The 20,627-nt window shown below is 46.6% G+C and overlaps 1 protein-coding gene across 4 annotated transcripts in view; it reads left to right on the forward strand.

Moving 5' to 3' along the window:
- The window catches only part of LOC119179952 (uncharacterized), a 96,088-nt gene that overhangs the window by 49,291 nt on the left and 26,170 nt on the right, over positions 1-20,627 (forward strand). For all 4 annotated transcript variants that reach the window (XM_075869086.1, XM_075869087.1, XM_075869084.1 and 1 more), the window contains 2 exons: positions 2,473-2,499; positions 14,169-14,273. In XM_075869086.1, coding sequence (XP_075725201.1) covers positions 2,473-2,499; positions 14,169-14,273 — 132 coding nt within the window. The remainder of the gene's footprint in view (positions 1-2,472; positions 2,500-14,168; positions 14,274-20,627) is intronic.

Here is a 20,627-nt window from a genome sequence, read left to right on the forward strand (position 1 = left end):
CGACGCTTCGTGGAATACCAGCCCGGTGAACGTGTTTGGGTGTGGACGCCGATACGCCGACGTGGACTAAGTGAAAAGCTTCTCCGACGGTACTTCGGACCGTACAGGGTGGTTCGACGTCTCGGCCCACTTGATTACGAGGTTGTCCCCGACGGCATCACGAACTCTCAACGGCGCCGATCGCGACCTGAAGTCGTCCATGTCGCACGCCTCAAGCCGTTTTATGCGCGTTAACAAACTGAAACAGTGTTTTTTTTGTATTATTGTTGTATCGTAATTTATTCATTGTACTTTCTTGCATTATTAATGTACCTTCATCTTTAGTTAAAGCATCGAGACGATGCCTTTTTCAGAGGGGGGCAATGCCACGTCCCTTTTCCCAAGTTTTTGTTATCGTCCCAAAACACCACACGATTCTCAGCGCAAACCGCGCCTGCAGTTTTCGAGAGGGTTCCGGACTGTAGTAGATCATTTTGATAAGATCACGCCCACTGTGCGAATGGTACAGATTGTTCTGGAACGTACGCCGCCGCCAGCAATAGCGCTAGAACATTCGACGGCGGGAGTATAAATGCCGACGCGCTTCGCCGCTTGTCAGTTGTTGATCGAAGGCCGACGCTCCGTTCGCCGCTATCAGTCTGAGACTGCTATCTGTGCGAGACTGTTGCTGTAATTGGACTTTCTGTTTACCGGGCACAGGTTCGCCCAAATAAACAGCTAAATCCCAACAAGAAGTCTCCTGTCTTCGGCCACGCCACGACCCCGTGACAATAGTCTCACACCCCGGAAGGATACACCATGACGCCGAAGATAAACAGGATCTCGAAGAACGTCGCAATGTCGATGAACGCCGCCTCGCTGATGAGCCGATAAAAACATCTCTCTATAATGTTCTTTGTATTAGAAAACTTTCGCACCTATTTCTATACACTTTTAATTATTATTACTTCCAATATTAATCGGCTATATCACATGAAACGCAATACACCAAATTGATGGCCCGCTGAATGTTAATTCAGTAGAATGATCGTGCTGGTAACCATTAAGGCGTCTTTGTAGTATACCTAACGATCTCAGAGAAAGGGGCAGAAGTGAACGGTGGTGCGCAGCATCAGTTTTCACCTAGTAAAAGGGTCCAGTGCCCTAACAGCGGCGTTTCGCGACATACAATACCACTGCACACATTATTATAATGGGGTTGTCAGTGATTAACTCGCACTGACTTATTCTAGTCCGGCCACCTAGCACTGACACTCCTTCCTGAATTTACGGTGCCTACCTGCAACAGCATCGTCGCAATCGCGGCCTGACAGCAGCAACCAAGAACATCCCATTTGAAATTCTGAAAGACGATAGTCCTTCTTGGGCACCTTCGACGCATAAATTTTGGTCGTTTTGTCTGTCCGCCCGTAACGATACCCCAAAACGGCACGAAGCGGCACTCCAAACGGCCTATCTCATGCGAAGCATAATATTGCTGAAGATTTAGCGTTCATAAGTGCGCGATTGTCAACTAAAACGCAAATATTGCGCATATTTAGGGCACTATAACAACACGTCAATAATCTGTATCTGTGTATTTTAACCAGCAAAAGACGACACGGTGGTGGCACCTACCCGTCGCCTTGCGTTCTATACCTTATCGCCTCCGAGACGGGTGTGCACGCCGCTTGCTTCCTTTTCTAAGATAACCACCAGATAGCGCTCATGTGTCACGTGTGACGTGACTTTATGCACTTGTTCGCGTCCGCTCCACGCTCGAGGCACTCATCACGCATAACGCACCGCCCCCAGAAAACCATTCACCGATTTTCTTGTGCAAATCATCAAATAAACGTTTTGTTCACTCTCTCCAGACGCAAGGCTATCGTCTTTCGACGACATTTGCAGTGTAACGTGTAGATACGATACCATTTTTTTATATTCTTCAGCAAATAAATATTTTGTAAGGCAAAAAAAGCTGAATTTCAGAGGCAGGCACACCTGGATTGGCAAACAAAGTGCCGATTTGAGCCAGCGAGATAAGCAATGCGCTGAATGGGTTATCACATATTATCACCAGCTGTCATTTTAAGAGCCAGGGACAAACACTGTTCTACAATATGTAGCTGTATATGGTGAAATATGCGGTTTATATGAACGGCCTCGCGAAAAATTGGGAGACCCGTAAGCTCTGCCTTTAAGAGTTGAACGCGATAGCAAATCTGGCCCCAAGTGCACTCTTCAACTGCTAAGTGTGTACTTATTCATATGTTTTGTTACATACACACGCACCTTTAGCGCCGAATATTAGGAACCATATCTTTTTATAATGAACCCACAATGCAGCGGTATACTTCATGGTGTTCTGTGTGACAGACAGGAAATAAAGTGTTGTTTTGTCACCTAGCATATCTGTGCCGTCCCACGTCAATGCCAAGATGCAAAAAAAAAAACTCAAATGTAATGCTTTTTCAACTTAAACTATTGCAGGCACGAACTCTTCGACGTCAAGCACAGGTACGTAAGGAAGGTTTATTGCTTATGATCTTCCAGACACCGCATGAGCACGGTCACTTGATTGAGAATGTGCTCAGGGAAGAGTGTTAGTGAAGAACTAAACTATATATTGTCGCTAGTATTGTTGCTCTGCACTGCCACAACTCTAGAAACGCCCCATTTGGATTTATATTTTCGGACATATGCAACTAACATCATTATCTGACCAAATATTTGGTGCTTTTTAAGTAAGTGTGCTGTCATTGGTTAAAAATCTGATCTAGCGTTCAAGCTAGCTTGTATATTATAAGAAAATTTAAAGTAACATTTTTAATTCTATAGCAGGAATTGCTTTTGGCAAGATCCCTTATAATACACTCAAAGGATTCATTTGCGCATAAAGTACGTCAGCCATGGAGCAAGAAGATGCTTTCGTAAACTGTTCATTTCATGCTCCTGGTTCCGGTTCAAAGATTGGTAATATCAATGGTCTCATTTTCTGATGCCTGATTTGAAAAGAAAATGGCCAACTTGACTAAGTTTTGAGGTGTCTCTATGCCGAACGCATTCAACTCCCGATGTGCTGTTTTAGGCAGTGGTATATACAAAGTTTCATTGCATGGCTTCCTTGTTACTGGTTTTGGAATAACACAACTGGCGCCATCGTATACCTCACCTCAATATTGAATGAAAGTTCACAATTTGCAAGCTGAAAAAGCGTTCCAGTAGCGAAAATGATTTTGATGCAAATTGTTTGAAACGTCATGTCACCCTCTGCAATTAAAATGCACCTAGAATGTTTTGGCAAGTGAAAGAGTCAGGAAGTTTCTCACAAGCTATACACTCCCAAGTAGGTTCACTGATTCTTACAGGAATCCGCGGCGATCACGTTTGGCTACTACCGCATCACTTGAAGAAAATGAAGCGTCTAGTTGAGAAAAAGGGCTTATTTTCAAGAAACCAACACCCGACTTCGTGCGTTGGTGCAGTGCGTGAATCGAAGACAGAACAGATCGTCATCTTCCTGATTGTCACTTTTTTTCCAACAAACTCTTCACACGCCGAAGTCTTTGAAAAATTTCAGTTGCAGTGACCCGTGCAACGATAGTTTTAGCTGGCTACGATTTTGTCTTGTCAGCCTTTTCTCTCTTTGCGTTTAAGGCTGACTGGGACTCACTTTCCAGCAGTGACTTCGAAGCATGTCGTCGTAACCAAGCAGTAGCACGGTTGGTAGAGTTGGTGGAGATGTGTGGTGATGACCAACTGCTTTCTTCACAAGTAAGTCGTCCGAGTCCTGTCTACCAGAGAAAGTTCAACTTTAATTCACGTGTGGATGCTCCTCTTGTGCGAACGTCTGCAGTATTCTGTTTTCTGGGGCTCTTCTTTCATTTACCTGAGTGAAAATAAAACCTTCTACGTCTGTAACACAGGTGAGATGTCGTCTGCAGTTTCTAGTCACTCTTTTGCCTGATTATTTTCTTAGCGTTTTCGCAACACACGTCAATACGTCGGTTTTAAGATGCCATTCTTTTTATTTGAATTAGAACTGCGTAGGCTGCTTTGCTTAGACTTATCACCAAGATCACATGCATCTCTCGAAGCCAACACGTGTTACTGAATTGAGGCACATAATGTCTTGTTGGCGTGCGACCACTGTTTTGACATGTTTTTGACTGAACCAGCTTCTGCTTCACTGTTTAAGGTGAACTAATATTTCTTGGACGTTATTCCTATGTATTTCATGTTATTGTTGTTCTCTAAATAGATTTATGGTCCTTCACTGCCGTTTTGAGTACAATGACCTTGTTAAAATGAGTGGCTACAATAATGTAGCATCCATCCTAAGTAAGTCTCGGCAAATTTTAGCCCGTTTTCTCAATTCTCAATGCTTGCAGTGACAAAAGACCCGTAATAGTCGCTGTCGATAAAGATGCCAACAGCGTTTGAGCTCTCAGCTTCGTCAATGTCGGAGAATTAATGTCCTTAGTGTTCGAGCTAGCCGATGGAGTCTCTATTCGGTCGTGGATTGCATTGGGGGCTGATCGTCGTGACGAGGGCTTCTAGCTGCAGTAACACACAGAACTCCTGATAAAAAAAAAAAAACATGCGCAAGAAGGAATTCTCGTCATGTTGTCCTCCAAAATATACCCCCACAAGGCCCCGTGAGCAAGTACTCGATTTTAAGATGCCATTCTTTTTATTTGAATTAGAACTGCGTAGGCTGCTTTGCTTAGACTTATCACCAAGATCACATGCATCTCTCGAAGCCAACACGTGTTACTGAATTGAGGCACATAATGTCTTGTTGGCGTGCGACCACTGTTTTGACATGTTTTTGACTGAACCAGCTTCTGCTTCACTGTTTAAGGTGAACTAATATTTCTTGGACGTTATTCCTATGTATTTCATGTTATTGTTGTTCTCTAAATAGATTTATGGTCCTTCACTGCCGTTTTGAGTACAATGACCTTGTTAAAATGAGTGGCTACAATAATGTAGCATCCATCCTAAGTAAGTCTCGGCAAATTTTAGCCCGTTTTCTCAATTCTCAATGCTTGCAGTGACAAAAGACCCGTAATAGTCGCTGTCGATAAAGATGCCAACAGCGTTTGAGCTCTCAGCTTCGTCAATGTCGGAGAATTAATGTCCTTAGTGTTCGAGCTAGCCGATGGAGTCTCTATTCGGTCGTGGATTGCATTGGGGGCTGATCGTCGTGACGAGGGCTTCTAGCTGCAGTAACACACAGAACTCCTGATAAAAAAAAAAAAAACATGCGCAAGAAGGAATTCTCGTCATGTTGTCCTCCAAAATATACCCCCACAAGGCCCCGTGAGCAAGTACTCGATTTTAAGATGCCATTCTTTTTATTTGAATTAGAACTGCGTAGGCTGCTTTGCTTAGACTTATCACCAAGATCACATGCATCTCTCGAAGCCAACACGTGTTACTGAATTGAGGCACATAATGTCTTGTTGGCGTGCGACCACTGTTTTGACATGTTTTTGACTGAACCAGCTTCTGCTTCACTGTTTAAGGTGAACTAATATTTCTTGGACGTTATTCCTATGTATTTCATGTTATTGTTGTTCTCTAAATAGATTTATGGTCCTTCACTGCCGTTTTGAGTACAATGACCTTGTTAAAATGAGTGGCTACAATAATGTAGCATCCATCCTAAGTAAGTCTCGGCAAATTTTAGCCCGTTTTCTCAATTCTCAATGCTTGCAGTGACAAAAGACCCGTAATAGTCGCTGTCGATAAAGATGCCAACAGCGTTTGAGCTCTCAGCTTCGTCAATGTCGGAGAATTAATGTCCTTAGTGTTCGAGCTAGCCGATGGAGTCTCTATTCGGTCGTGGATTGCATTGGGGGCTGATCGTCGTGACGAGGGCTTCTAGCTGCAGTAACACACAGAACTCCTGATAAAAAAAAAACATGCGCAAGAAGGAATTCTCGTCATGTTGTCCTCCAAAATATACCCCCACAAGGCCCCGTGAGCAAGTACTCGACAATGCAACTTCTCAATTAATCGCCTCGTTATGAAATGTGCGCTGCCTGCCTCCGTCAAATGAAACTCAAAATGGAGTTTTGCCTTCTTCGCCAGCTGCCCAAGCAACACCATTCTGGAGATATACCCGCTGTTTCGAGTTGTAAGTTTCAATATGTTGAGTTGTACCGGTTTTGGTAACCTCTGGGAAGGGGTAATCGATTTCATCACCCGTGGGTTGCACATTGTATCCGCATAGCGTCGACTGCACTTTGTACACTTTGTACACTGTACAGCAGAAGCAGTGACCAGAACTTAGTAGGCGCTTTTTCTGATCTTCTTGACATATGTTAAAGTCGCACTGCTCGGTACAGTCACAGAAAAAGCAGGCGTTAATCTGGTGAACTGGTTTTAAGGATGAGGTCGAACATTCCGTGGTTGATCGATGTCACGAGGAGGCTGTCGCCCTAATGTGAAAATCTTCAACTTGGGTCTTCGACGCCTCCTCTCTTACAGAAACGTGCAGGACTGTTCGCTTTCGAGCCTGTATTTTCGTTCGAATATTATGCAGTAAAAATGCATAATCGCCTTCTGTTCTTCTGTTTTTGCCGGACTGGATGTCCAGTGCGTTGGCGTGCGATGATTTGGTTGGAGACGAGGATGATGATGTGAGGAAGCGACTTACGCAGGATGTGGTGGGACATTGCTGAGTAAGTGTCCTCCGATACTCCGAGAATCTTGAGGGCGCGCGTTTAAGATTAAACCGTGCCCTAAAGGCTTCGAAGTTCTGGAAAGTCATTCGACGACTGAACGGGTTGCACTTCGTTGGGTCACTGCTTGTGAGACTGAAGCATAACGTCGCTTTTGGCAAAGCGCTCTTTTAAATATCTATTGCTTCACAATAGCAGCTTGCCCTTGCAGGAAGTCCGGCTGCAGCCGATGTCGTGTCACTGGTCAGAACCGGAACGCAAATAGGCGAACCGGTCTCTGTCGGTGAGCCCACCGTTGTTGTAAATTAGTTGACTAAACTTCACCAAAAAAGACGCCCACAACGAGTATTGGTCATCGAATTTCATGAGGTTGATTTTCGAATGCGCTATGGCGGAATGGGGCATGCGTTGCACGGGTTTGTGGGCGTTGCCGGTAGTACTTCATTTCATTTCATTTCATTTATTTACTCTCAAGGCACTGGGCATTACAGAGAGGAGTGGAACAAATATCAATAAGAAGTAAAACAAAACAGCAGGATTAGAATAAATTGTATTGCACTTTCAAAAATGAATAATTTGAATGCATTGGCGTCTGTGATTGAAGTGATCGATGCGGGAAAGTAGTTCCAGACAGTACATGTTCTAGGGATGAAAGAGTTGAAGTGCTGGTTCGTATGGCAGAAGGGAACCCCAACCTTGTATTGATGGTCATTGCGTGCTGATTTGTAGGCTGGTGGAAAAAACAGTGAATCAGAGAGGGTTCTGTTAGTGTGATAGATCTTATAAAAAAGACAGAGACATGAACTTTTGCGTCGTATTGAGAGGTTATGCAAATTTAGTTGAGTCTTCATTATTGTGACACTTGCAGTTCAAGAGTAATTGGACAATATGAAACGTTCTGAGAGATTCTGAATGATTTCAATGTTGTCTATGAGCATTGTTGCGAAAGACGGCGACGCCAACACGGTCCCGAAGGCGCCACTGCTTCGAACTCCGCCGGGAAGGTCACCAGCCGTTTGGTAGCGTAGGTTTCTCAGCTCGCGACTGCTTCTCCGCAGAGCTGATTGACGAGCGGACGAGACGACGGTGAGTTAAACAAGGTTTATGTACAGCATATATACAGAGGCGTTACAAATTCGGCACTGGGGCCGACAGAGACTCCAAAAGCCGAGCTCTCCTCTCTAACCCATAGGTCTGCTCTCAAACGGGTTCGTTCTGACACACATGTCAGCTTTCACCTAGGACCGCCGATCGCGACGCGCCGCAGGGCTTATTTTATATGCACCGGGTCCAACCAAAATGTCCAATCAGAAGCGCCGCTGGTCGTCAGGGCAGACTCCTCCAATGGGGTCGCCGCTGGGCCGCGTCCTTCTTTCTCATCGAATCTGGAGAGGCTGCGCTGCAGGTGGCTGCAACCAAGGACGAGTGACGTCGCAAGCATTGCGTCAGACCCGCCAGACAGGAAGACGCCGGTTGTTTACTCGACGGGCTCGCTTGCACGTGCGCTGCTCACTGCACGTGGGCACCAGAGAGGCGCCGTCACCTGTTGACGCCGTTGAGTTGTTCGCGTCAGGCTGACTTGCGGGCTGGCCTTGACACAGATTGCCTTTTTCAGAGGCACGGACGTTCGCTGTCGACTCGCAGGCATAACAGCACCCCCGCTGCCAGACAATGCGCCGAAAAGACTAGCTGCTTCCACGGGGCTCGTATGTCAGGCGCGCTCGTTCGCCAGGTGCCTCCAGGTTCGCCTCCAGGGCCATGGGGAGAATACAGCTCCAGACTGTTCCGGGAACACATCCCATTCTTGACGACGGATCCCAGCTCCACTCGCTTATCGCCACAACTTGCCGACCAGCTTCACTCGTCTCTTCTGACCATCTTCGGTTTCAGCACTTGTCGATGGTTCTGCAACTTGCTAAGAACAGTTCGACAACAGACAACACACGACACAAGCAAGTGCCCTCGGTCACCCGACAGAACACCAGACAAAGTACAGTACAACATGTACCTATCTACGTGTCTATCAGAATTTCGTTCCCTCTACATCAAGAGGCAAATGTCGGACACAAAACTCTTAAAATGACAACTCAATTTTTTTCCAACGTACAACAACGTAACGAATTAGAATACAACATAAAGTTGGCTCCTTGAGCTCACTCTGGACAAGAGCGCTCAGCTCAGGTCGTGATGAGGTCAAAATTTTGCCCCGAATCACCAGCGAGAAATCGAAAGGTTGAGAAGGTACTAGCTAGAACGCACTGCTCAATGCACCTGTATTAGCGTTTAGCTTTCCTTTTTTTTTGATAGCGAACGTCAAAGTTGCGCTGTGGAGCAACATGCTCCACCTCAGTAACCGGCCACTTTTAGGCGACGATACCTATGCGGCACCAAGAGCGGCTCACACTTGCGACGTTGCACAGGGGAACAACGATACGACTTGCTACGGATTGACTCCTCACCGCTTAGCTCGATATCGTGTTCGATCACCCTCGTGTTTCCGGGGCGGTCCGAAAACACGTCTCCAAACTCGGAAACAATCTTTGTCAGGTCCTCCTTCCGGACTTCACTTAACCTAGGCTCTAGGTTTATCTGCTCCCAGATTACTTTCGATCCCCCTTCGATTACCGCACAAGAACTGAAAATTTCTGCTTCCTCTTCCTCTGAAGCATTCAACAGCTGATTTACGACCGCTTGATGTTGAACGTAGGGTTTCATCAAGTTGTAAATTTTGTTCTGCCGCTTTCCTAATTTCACTTCATAATTGGTGTCGAAAAGCTTTGATAATACTTTGGCGGGCCCTTCCCAATGAACCTCAAGCTTGTTCCTTTTGGACGGCTGCAACAGCATTACCTGACTCCCTACTTCAAAAGCACGCTTTTTCACCGATTTCTCGTAGTGCTCCTTCGACAGCACTTGTGCCGCGTTTTTGTGGCTTTCCACTAGCGCTTCAATCGAGAGGTCCTCACGCTGCTCTCGAATGAACGTCTCTCGATCAACTCTCGGCAGCTCGTTCCAACTTTCCGCTACAGGCGAGAGCGTTGCAACCCTCTCGCTCTGACTCAATGGCGCCATGTCGTCTCCCCCTACGCATACCGCGCCGGTCGCTTCGATGACGGGCCGCTCGCGTGACTGCTCACATGACTCACGTGGAAAATTTCTTCTCTGAGGTTCCGTCGACCCGCCGACAAGGTCACTTGAGAGTTCACCGCTTTGAACAAGGTCAAGCTCTTGCGAAAGCTTCCGCGCTTGCAATCGCGTGAGGGCCATGTACGCTAAGTTGGGGAAGAACGATTTACCCTGCTCTTTGAGAAGCTGCTCTGAGTTGTTCGAGAAAAGATAAGGAAAACGATCGGGAAGCGCGGCAGACACAGCCGCTTCGGCGCGAAGCTTATCGAACGGGCCTTCAATGACAACCGTGGCGATTGGTAAGCCAGCACTCTGCTCCTCGGCGACTTGCCTGATCCACGCGCATTCTCCTGTAAAGTCATCCGGAGACACCAATGAAGGATGGACAACATCCATGGTTGCCGCTGAGTCTCTAAGTGCTCGACACGCTTTCCCATTCACACTAATTTCTTGGATATACGGCTCCAACAACCGCATGTTCTTTCCCGATTCTCGGATTGTTGCAAAAGCAAACTTTTGCTTACAGTTTATCGCGATGTGCCCTTCCTTTTTGCAGTTGTAGCAGATTAGCGGCTTCCGTGATTCAAATGCCCGTGTTGTATCAGTGCGTTGTTTAGGAACCTCACTCGATTTCTCCGCTTCTGTTTGCCCTTCCCCTACACTGTCCTTCGTAAGAGACGGGTCCTTCTTGAAATTACGGTGCGGAGTGGGTTTCCGTTGATCAGGTTTCTTTGAAAAGCCCTCTTTTCTTTCATCCTTTTCCACGCGCACTGCCCTGCTATGCAACTTTCGGCGAGTATAATACTCCTCAGCTAACTCTGCTGCCTTGTATAGCTGTACCTCCCCAAGTTTGTCCTGCAGCCAAAGTTTGACATCCTCCTCGATGCAGCGGTAAAATTGCTCCAATGCAACGCATTCCACCACTTTATCGCGGTCGTCATAAACACCTTTGCCCTTGAGCCATTCAATTAAATCAGCTTTAAGACGAAACGCGAAGTCAACGTGTGACTCATTCCCCTTTTTAGCATACCGGAACCTTTGCCTGAAAGCCTCGGGTGACAATGTATAACGTCTTAAGAGCACTTCCATAATCTTGTCATAGCTCTCAAACGCTTCCCTCGACAAGCAAGTTATCGCGTCGGACACTTCGCCGGGAAGAAGAGCTAACAGGTTCCGCGCCCAAAGAGACCGCTCCAAAGCGTTTCGCTCACAGACGTGTTCAAACTTGACGAGATACTTCGCCATGTCCTCGCCTACTACGAACGGTGGCAGTTGGCTCCGAATTCTAAAACCGCTGACCTGAATCGTCGGAGAAGCTACGGTAGGCGCCTGCGAACACTGTAGGATTGCCAATTCTATTCGTTTCAACTCGAGGCGCTCCTGTCTCTCGGCCTCCTCGCGCTCGCGACGTTCGCGCCTTTCAGCTTCTTCGCGAGCTTCGCGCCTTTCAGCCTCTTCACGAGCTTTTCGCCTTTCAGCCTCCTCACGTTCGCTAGCTTCTCGCCTTTCAGCCTCCTCGCGGCGTGCTTTGATATCCACCCAGGCCTCATCGACTTCCTCAGCCGACACTCCCTCATGCTTCATGATCTCAAGGATCGCTTGCTTTCGTTTCGCACGGCCCAAAGTAATGCCGAGTTCCTCACAAATTTCGATGAGTTCCTTCACTTTAAGTTTCTCCATCGTTCACACTAGCCTCTTGCTGTTTGCCACTGTTATGACTCTACTTGCCGTACCCACTATAAGTCTACTAGCAACACGCGCATGCAATTTTTCACACTCCCGTGTTTACCCCCTCTGCATTAACTTTGGTTTCAAAGCGCTTCGACTTGGCTTGAAACGATCAAAGCTCACTTTAATGCTTCACACAGCCCTTCTCTAAACTACTACAACCTGAGCTAGAGTAGTCTGGTGAACTGAGGGGAAAACATCAGGCACTCACCGCATCGATGTCGCTGACGCCAGCCGATCCCGCAGCTGCCAACCACTGTTGCGAAAGACGGCGACGCCAACACGGTCCCGAAGGCGCCACTGCTTCGAACTCCGCCGGGAAGGTCACCAGCCGTTTGGTAGCGTAGGTTTCTCAGCTCGCGACTGCTTCTGCGCAGAGCTAATAGACGAGTGGACGAGACGACAGTGAGTTAAACAAGGTTTATGTACAGCATATATACAGAGGCGTTACAAATTCGGCACTGGGGCTGACAGAGACTCCAAAAGCCGAGCTCTCCTCTCTAACCCATAGGTCTGCTCTCAAACGGGTCCGTTCTGACACACATGTCAGCTTTCACCTAGGACCGCCGATCGCGACGCGCCGCAGGGCTTCTTTTATATGCACCGGGTCCAACCAAAATGTCCAATCAGAAGCGCCGCTGGTCGTCAGGGCAGACTCCTCCAATGGGGTCGCCGCTGGGCCACGTCCTTCTTTCTCATCGAATCTGGAGAGGCTTCGCTGCAGGTGGCTGCAACCAAGGACGAGTGACGTCGCAAGCATTGCGTCAGACCCGCCAGACAGGAAGACGCCGGTTGTTTACTCGACGGGCTCGCTTGCACGTGCGCTGACTCACTGCACGTGGGCGCCAGAGAGGCGCCGTCGCCTGTTGACGCCGTTGAGTTGTTCGCGTCAGGCGGACTTGCGGGCTGGCCTTGACACAGATTGCCTTTTAGGAGCGAAGCTCCTTAAGGCGTGGGCTCTGCGTCCCCTGTATGTAGCCACCTCTCGTTCAGTTCTTGCAGTGTTCACTAGATGGCGGTACTTGTAGCTGACGGCATTAAGTATTACGCTAGCCACCGCCCGATCTAAAGGGTACAGCCATATCCATCCGTCCATCCGTCCATCCGTCCGTCCGTCCGTCCGTCCATCCGTCCTTCCGTCCGCCCGTCCATCCGTCCGTCCGTCCGCCCGTCCGTCCGTCCGTCCCATCCGCCCATCCATCCATCCGTCCGTCCGTCCATCCATCCATCCGTCCGTCCGTCCATCCATCCGTCCGTCCGTCCGTCCATCCGTCCGTCCGTCCGTCCGTCCATCCATCCATCCAAAAGATGCAAGATGTTATAAACTAGACGGCGGTACGTGTAGTTGATTATGAAAGATGCGAGGTGATATAAAATAGGAGTGATGCCACATATGGCGCGTGTCATCGTTCGATATAGTGCGGTGACGTACGCTAGGGGGAGCGTTGCAATAAAATCGAGTGGGCAAAATGTACGGAGGATTCATGGTTTACCAGGTTTACCTCCGGAGCTTCGCCCACTCATCATCATTCACTTCGTGGATGTGGCGGCACTTTTTTTCAGAGGCACGGACGTTCGCTGTCGACTCGCAGGCATAACAGCATGTGAATATGAGGATCCCAGATAGACGACGCATATTCGAGTTTTGGCCACACTTATGATTTATACAGGAGAAGCTTTAGGTTAATTGGAGCAAGAGAAAAATTTCGAAGTAAATAGCCAAGAGTTCGATTAGCGTTGCATGTTATGTAGTCAACGTGAGCCTGCCATGACAGGTTATTAGAAATGTTAACACCGAGGTACTTGTAAGAAGGAATGCTGTTTAGGGGAGTGTTATTAAGTAGGTACGAGGGGGACGCAACTTTTGGAGGGTTAGGAGGTATTCTCATTGATTTGCATTTATTTGTGTTATGTTTCATTAGCCAATTATTACACCACGAAGAAATATTGTCTAGGTCAGATTGCAGGGTGTCAGTGTCGTTAGAGGTGAAAATTTTGCAATAAATAACACAATCGTCAGCAAATAACCTAATGGAGGAGGAAATGTTATGAGGAATATCATTAATTTCTATTAAAAAAAGTAAGGGACCCAAAACAGAGCCTTGAGGCACACCTGAGGTTACGGCAGTAGGAGGAGAGTAACATTCATTAGCAGTCACAAATTGCTCGCGGTTACGTAAGAAGCACTCGATCCTTGGTTTTGAGACTGTTGAAACTGCCGTATATGATACAGCTGAGGCACCTACTATTGACTTTCTGGTTGACGCTAGGGCTTTTACAGAGTAACGCCACAAAGTAAATATTCTCTGACCGACAATGGTTCTTTTAGAAGGCCTTATAGGTTAGAAAGGCGCATGCGTATTTCCTGTTACACATAGCTTGTACGGTTGGAGCACTTACTAATAGCAGGCTTTCTTTTGAGATTCCTGCTTCTTGCATTTTAACAACTTATTCATGCCACATTAAAGGAAATTTCAGGTTTAGAGAGCCCACAGCACAAAATTCACTTCTGTCCGTGGAATAGCTGTAATCATGTGAACCAGCCTTTTCTGGAGCTGAGTGGGAGCAGATAAAAACCACTGCTACCCTTACTTTTGCTTCGCCCACAACTGATTCTGTTTTTTCTTGATTCTCTGCTAGTTACCGCTACACCATCAACGTCGAACACATCGTCAACCATGACCACACCGTCAACCACGACCACACAGGCAACCACGACCACATCGTCAACGACCACCGCAGGAGGTAAGCGCAGAACAAAACATGACTACTACAATTGACTTTCAATCCTTCGTACATGGCCTTAGAAACACAGTTACTCTTTGAAGTACATCAGATAAAATAGCGCGGAAGAATTTTTTTCTGGCGTTCCTACTACACAACAACACAAACTGCAGCATGACTTTCCGATTTTCTATCATGAGAGATATAGTGGCTGCGCATTGTTTTACTTTACGTATTCGACTGATACTTCCTGAAATTTGCAAGTCAAAATGAAACAGGAAATATGATGGCGTATGTTTATGTTGTCCCACTTCTCAAACAGCTTGATGATTGAATGAATGCGTGGTGTTGAAAAAACAAGGCCCTATTTTCTGCAGCCCTTGCGGAACATGGCTCAGCGCCTTGTAGGGAATGAAAGAAGGGTGGATGTAAACGAATATAGAAAGAATATAGATAGATAAAGCAATAGGACAGGCAAGTGGCAAAAAAAGAAGGAGATAGCAAAGTTGAGAGCTGGTCGAAGAATTTCGAGGGCGGGGCAGGAGAGGGGACGAAAAATTCACAATTGTAATGCCACCGACACTATACTGAGGCCAAACAAGGCCGTATTGATGCTAGTAATATCTGAGTTTTCACGTCCCCAAAATAAGATACCATCATGAGGGATGCTCATCTGGTGTTATTTAACGTGGAATGACATAGGAAAGTACACTGACCTCCAGCACTACAAATATACCAAAACGAGACCACTGCAGCTGAGATCCTACCCGCGACCTTTTGGACAACATCATATCGCGCTAATCACTGATCCAGAGTGACGTACAAGCATTCGGTAAAACAAACTGCACAGAGCACTTTATCGCTAGCATTTTTTACAGCGCAAGCTGTTATGCGATCACTTTTCGGGTCACGCCCAGTTGTTGCCCACCACCACCCCCGTCACCAGTGTCCGTAACCACATTGCGCCAAATTGAAAAAAAATACAATGACACAGTGAGGCTTGAACCCGGATCTGCTGGGTGCAGCCCAATATTCTACGAATTAATTACGCTGGTGCATGTAACTTGTCGTCAAACTTGCTTCAGGCAGGCATGACCTAGCCCATGGGCACAGTGAGGCTTGAACTCGGGTCCACTGTATGCCAGCCTAGTAGTCTTCCACTTAGCAAGGCCGGTGCTTGTGACTTGTTGTAAAACTTGCCTTAGGCAGGCTTGATGTCGGGAAATCTATCGCGTTAATACAACTTATATTGCGTTTTACAACAGAGAAAAACAACCAGTCATTGCACCATGCAAATAGTATAACGAGTGGGCCATACAACGCTCCAAATCATCAGCCAAGCTTGTGTTTGTTCCCCTGTTAACTGTAGCGCATACCTACTTCAGTCATAATTCCTCATCGCCAACAGTGACTGCATGGACAATCGGCACAGAATTCCTTGCATGTGTTTAGAAAATACCACGCTTCTCAGAAGAATGAAGAAAAATATCATATCGAATGCCAGCCTACTACCCAAAGGCCTATTGTTAATGCCCTTGCAGGTACCAAGCTATTGTTCTTGCAGTAGTTACCCAATTAGTGTTTTGAAAAGGCTCTGAAAGGCTGCTCTTCTAGCTTTCGCTTAGACTGTGCTGCGCCTACCGCGCAGGCCTGGCAATTTTTTTAACAGTGTTTTATGCCGAGGTCCACCACGGCTCCAATGACGTGTTTTCGTTAGATATATGACATTGTAAAATATATACAACAGTCTGTAAAGGAGAAAAAACGATATGTGAATCCTCTGCCATTGGGCATCGAATCAGCGACCTTTCGTACAACATCGCGCGGCACTAACCAATGCGCCCCAGTGCACGCATAGCCGGGAGTACTAACAGCAAGCTATTTATATACACCAGATACCATTTGGCAGTCCTTGAAGCTTCGCAGATTCAGTGAGTTTTTGTCATCAGTAGTGATATAGCCGGATAAGCGCGCGAATGGCCCGCTCTCAAGTTGATCGCCTCTAGCGTTTTGAAGAGCACCGCCTTCACGCGAAGCGAGATCTCTCCTACGCGCGTGCTTATCAGACTCGTGTTGTGAGTTGCACGAAGGTCACTTCGCTCGCTGCCGCGGCCAAATTTACGAGAGAAGCACGCTGTTCACACACATAGACGTGAGAACTGTGACAGTGGTTCGCCCTTGTCCTGTGTCTACTTGTGCTTTCGTTTCGTGCGCCTTGGCTTCTGTTTCTACAGGGCGCTTTAGGTGTCAAGCTGTGTGACTTCCTAGTCTGCACTCGTCCTGTGTATGCTCATTTCGTGAATGCTTTCTGCGTGAGGTGCGCGTTGGAAGTTTGGAGTTGCTGCTACATGCCGTTCCTCGCGGGATTTCGCAGTTTGTTGCTGTAGCATCCATTTCTTCGGCCTTGAGTTGAAGCAATGCAGAATAAACGTTCAATGACCGCTGGGAAGACATGTTTTGATTTCGTGTTTTACCGATCCCTAGAAATAGCGATCAGCCGCATTTTTGTATATCTCCTATGGTAATTCGCGATTCATCAGGGCGATGTGGCAGACTAACCAACTATGCCTCTGGGGACGCTTCTAAAGTATTAGCGTGTATCCTGATTACCGTAGTCCTATTTATTTTTAAGAGAGAGGCTTTAAGCACGCACCACTTCTACTTTTGAATATACTCAGCATCCAATTTTTTCATTAAAAAATAAATTAAGGGCAGCATCTCAAAACGTATAAAAAAATTCCGCCATATCCATGAAGTGAATGATGATGAGTGGGCGAAGCTCCGGAGGTAAACTTGGTAAACCATGAATCCTCTGTACATTTTGCCCACTCGATTTTATTACATCGCCCCCCTAGCGTACGTCGCCGCACTAAATCGAACGATTGCCTTCAACCAATGACACACGCCATATGTGACATCATTCCTATTTTATAAGATCTCGCGTCTTTCATCAACTACAAGTACTGCTTTCTAGTTTATAACATCTTGCATCTTTTCATCATCAGCTACAAGTACCACCATCTAGTAAACACTACAAGAACTAAACGAGAGGTGGCTACATACAGGAGACGGTACGCGCCATCTAGTGAACACTGCAAGAACTAAACTAGAGGTGGCTACATACAGGGGACCGTACCGCCATCTAGTGAACACTGCAAGAACTAAACTAGAGGTGGCTACATACAGGCTACAGGGGACGCACAGCCCACGCCCTAAGGAGCTTCGCCCCTAAAAAGTGCAGCAAGAAAAGACCCTGCTTTAGCTGTTGAATGCTAGCGTACTTTATTTGGAAAGCTGTATTTCAAGTGCGCGCTTTGTGCAGTAGGCAATCACTGCAAACACTTGTAATCATTTTGACCAAATGAAGGAAACTTTGCGATTTTTTGTACGTGAAATTCAAGCAAACTCCCTCGTGGGTCAATCCGTCAACTACTGTAGCGGGTATTTGCAAGAGAGTGTTGCTCTTTGTGAGTAATGGTGAGGACTAAATACCAATGTATCTTTAATAGCCATTGCTAGAAGCGTATGTTTGTGGCTCTACGTCACTACGGTATGGTGTAAACTGGCTAGCTATTAAAAATGCGACAAAAATTGTGCCTACGAATGTGTCGTTTATGATATACTTCTCCGTATGATCGTGGCCATGGAATCGATAGAAGCAGTTTTAACATTGACAGCATGTCGACAGCATCCCAGCATTTTTAAACACACCTCAGTTAGCGAATCGCAGTAGCGAATATTACTCTCACATGGGCTTGGTCAGCGAAGAAGGTTGACACAGCCAAGGGAGGCTGGGGGAAAAGAAACAAGACGTCACCTAATGCCGGCCGTTTGAAATATTGAACTTTCTATGTATCATGCATGAGTAACGTTAGAGAAGAGTATGACGTGATCATTCTGGAAACCCTCACAAACAAGGTGACCTAAAAATCCTCGATAGCGTTCAACGTAGGGCCATTCGCTTCATATGCCACAACTACAGCCACAACTTCTCACCAACACAGGCTCTAAAATCACTGAACATTGTATTATTACATTCTCGTTATTGCATGGAATGTTTAAAACTATTATATACCGTCATCAACTCCTCACCTGGCATCTTTCGTGGTAACTTCATCGCATTAATGGAAGAATCTTGCACCCGCAGCTCCCACATCTTGAATATAAAGCCTTTATTTCCTCTTACTAACACATTCAAATTTAGTTCTTTCACACGTACTTTAGACCTCTGGAATTCTCTACCGGGCGGTATTCGTTCACTATCTTTACAAAATTTCACTGATGCTGCTATTGCCCATTTAGAAAATAGGTTAAGATCGTGTTTACTATACCATAGTGATGTTTTTTATTTCAGTTGTATTGTTGTTTTATTGTTGTTCCTCTGTTTGTATTCGTTTTGTATAACTCATCCACTCTTGCTATAGCCTTGCATTAGGACCGCAGTAAATTCAAATAAAAAAAAATAAAAATAAAACCGGTCTTCACAATCACTCAAATCTTCATGCTGATTCTGAAATGAATATTCTGGGCTATGGTTTTGTTGCGATGTGATAGTCTAATGAGGTGTCCTGCAAAAAAAGTAACAATGCTTGAGGCAATTCTCGTATATGTTGGCTACCCGGACAAATCAAAATAATTTAAAAATGTGAGAAAATCACACGAGTGGCACTAGAACAAACATCTTATGCGCTATGAAGCAGCGGGCCGTATGCCCCACGTCGCGGGCGGTGTTGTTACATCCGGATAGTAGTATGGTTTCGCATCACTTTACGTGCAGTATTTTCACGTCTTACGTGCGATGTTTGTGCCAAAATGAGAGCTTTCGAAATAAAATCTTCGAAATGAAAGCTATCTAGAGAGCATGTTTCAAATAAAGTGTCCGTTAACCCAAAATTTGAGCCATGACACCTGTAATGGCGAATGTGTTATTGTAGGTCAATCGACGTATTCCATGTGTGCCATATGTGACATGGCCTGGACGGCCGATAGCGTCATCAAATTGGTACACACTCGTCACATTAAAATATACGCACCCCCTGTGCCAGCAATATTACTCCCCCAGCATTGAAATGGTTTTGAACGGGAAGCTAATGCAGCACGAGTCGAGCAAGTGAAAAAGGAGGACGACAACAGGCTGCTGAGGCTTCTCACTCGCAATAGATTGAGACACAACTGTATTGTAAAATGCATATACAATCCACCGTATGTCACAAACATGTATGTCAGAAACTTTTTGATGGACCGTTCGGCAACTGTGGGCATATGCAACATCCGCAGCAAAAGCTTCCAACTACCGAAGAAAGGAACGCCGCAGGGTTCGGTCATCTCGCCGTTAATTTTCAATGTGGCTATGATCAATCTGCCAAAAATTCTCGACAAAATAGCAGATTTACGGCACGCGATCTACGCTGATGACATCACGCTATGAACCAGGGTTTCGAACACTGGGAGACAAAAGACCTGCCTACAAACCGCCGTAGATGACATCGAACAGTATATCAGAAACTGCGATCTCTGCTGTGCCCCTGAGAAATTCGAGCACCTCGTCCTCAAAGCGAGAACAAGAGGCAGAACCCCTCTATACGACGAGCCCGACCCAAGCGTAATGCTGAAAGGGACCTTAATTCCAAAAGTCGAGACCCTGCAAGTGCTTGGAGTTCACATCTACAAGGATGGATCGGGAGCTGCTACCATGCTGAGACTCCAACGAACACTATCACAACTCACGCACCTCGTCAAGAGAATCGCGAATCAACGAAACGGACTCAAAGAGCACGACTCGCTACGTATAATGGAAGCTCTGTTCACCAGCCGCATTACGTACGGCACGCCGTACGTAATGAGGCGTGCCGCAACGATGCATTCACCAAGTTACGCCACCTGCTGACTTCACCACCCATCCTCCGCCACTACAATCCTGCCGCTCCCACGGAGGTTCATACAGATGCCAGCGGTGTTTGACTTGGCGCAGTGCTCGCGCAACGAAAGGCAGGGTTTGATGAATATGTCGCCGCCTACGCAAGCCGAACTTTGATGAAAGCCGAGGCTAACTACTCCGTGACCGAGAAAGAGTGTTTAGCTATTATTTGGGCCCTTGGAAAATTTCGCCCCTACCTGTATGGTCACGCATTCGACGTCGTTACTGACCACCACGCCCTTTGTTGGCTATCCACAATTAAAGACCATTCCGGACGACTTGCTCGCTGGGTGCTCAAACTTCAGGAATACGACATCCGCGTTATTTACTTATCTGGTCGTAAGCACACGGACGCCGACGCCCTTTCTCGCTCACCCATATCAGACGAAGGTGTTTGCCTCTCTTCCCTCGAGCCTGCACTTGCGTCATCCGCCTTGCGCAACATGACGGTGGAACAA

The sequence above is a fragment of the Rhipicephalus microplus genome, chromosome 7, assembly GCF_043290135.1.
Source record: "Rhipicephalus microplus isolate Deutch F79 chromosome 7, USDA_Rmic, whole genome shotgun sequence".
NCBI classification, from domain to species: domain Eukaryota; kingdom Metazoa; phylum Arthropoda; class Arachnida; order Ixodida; family Ixodidae; genus Rhipicephalus; species Rhipicephalus microplus.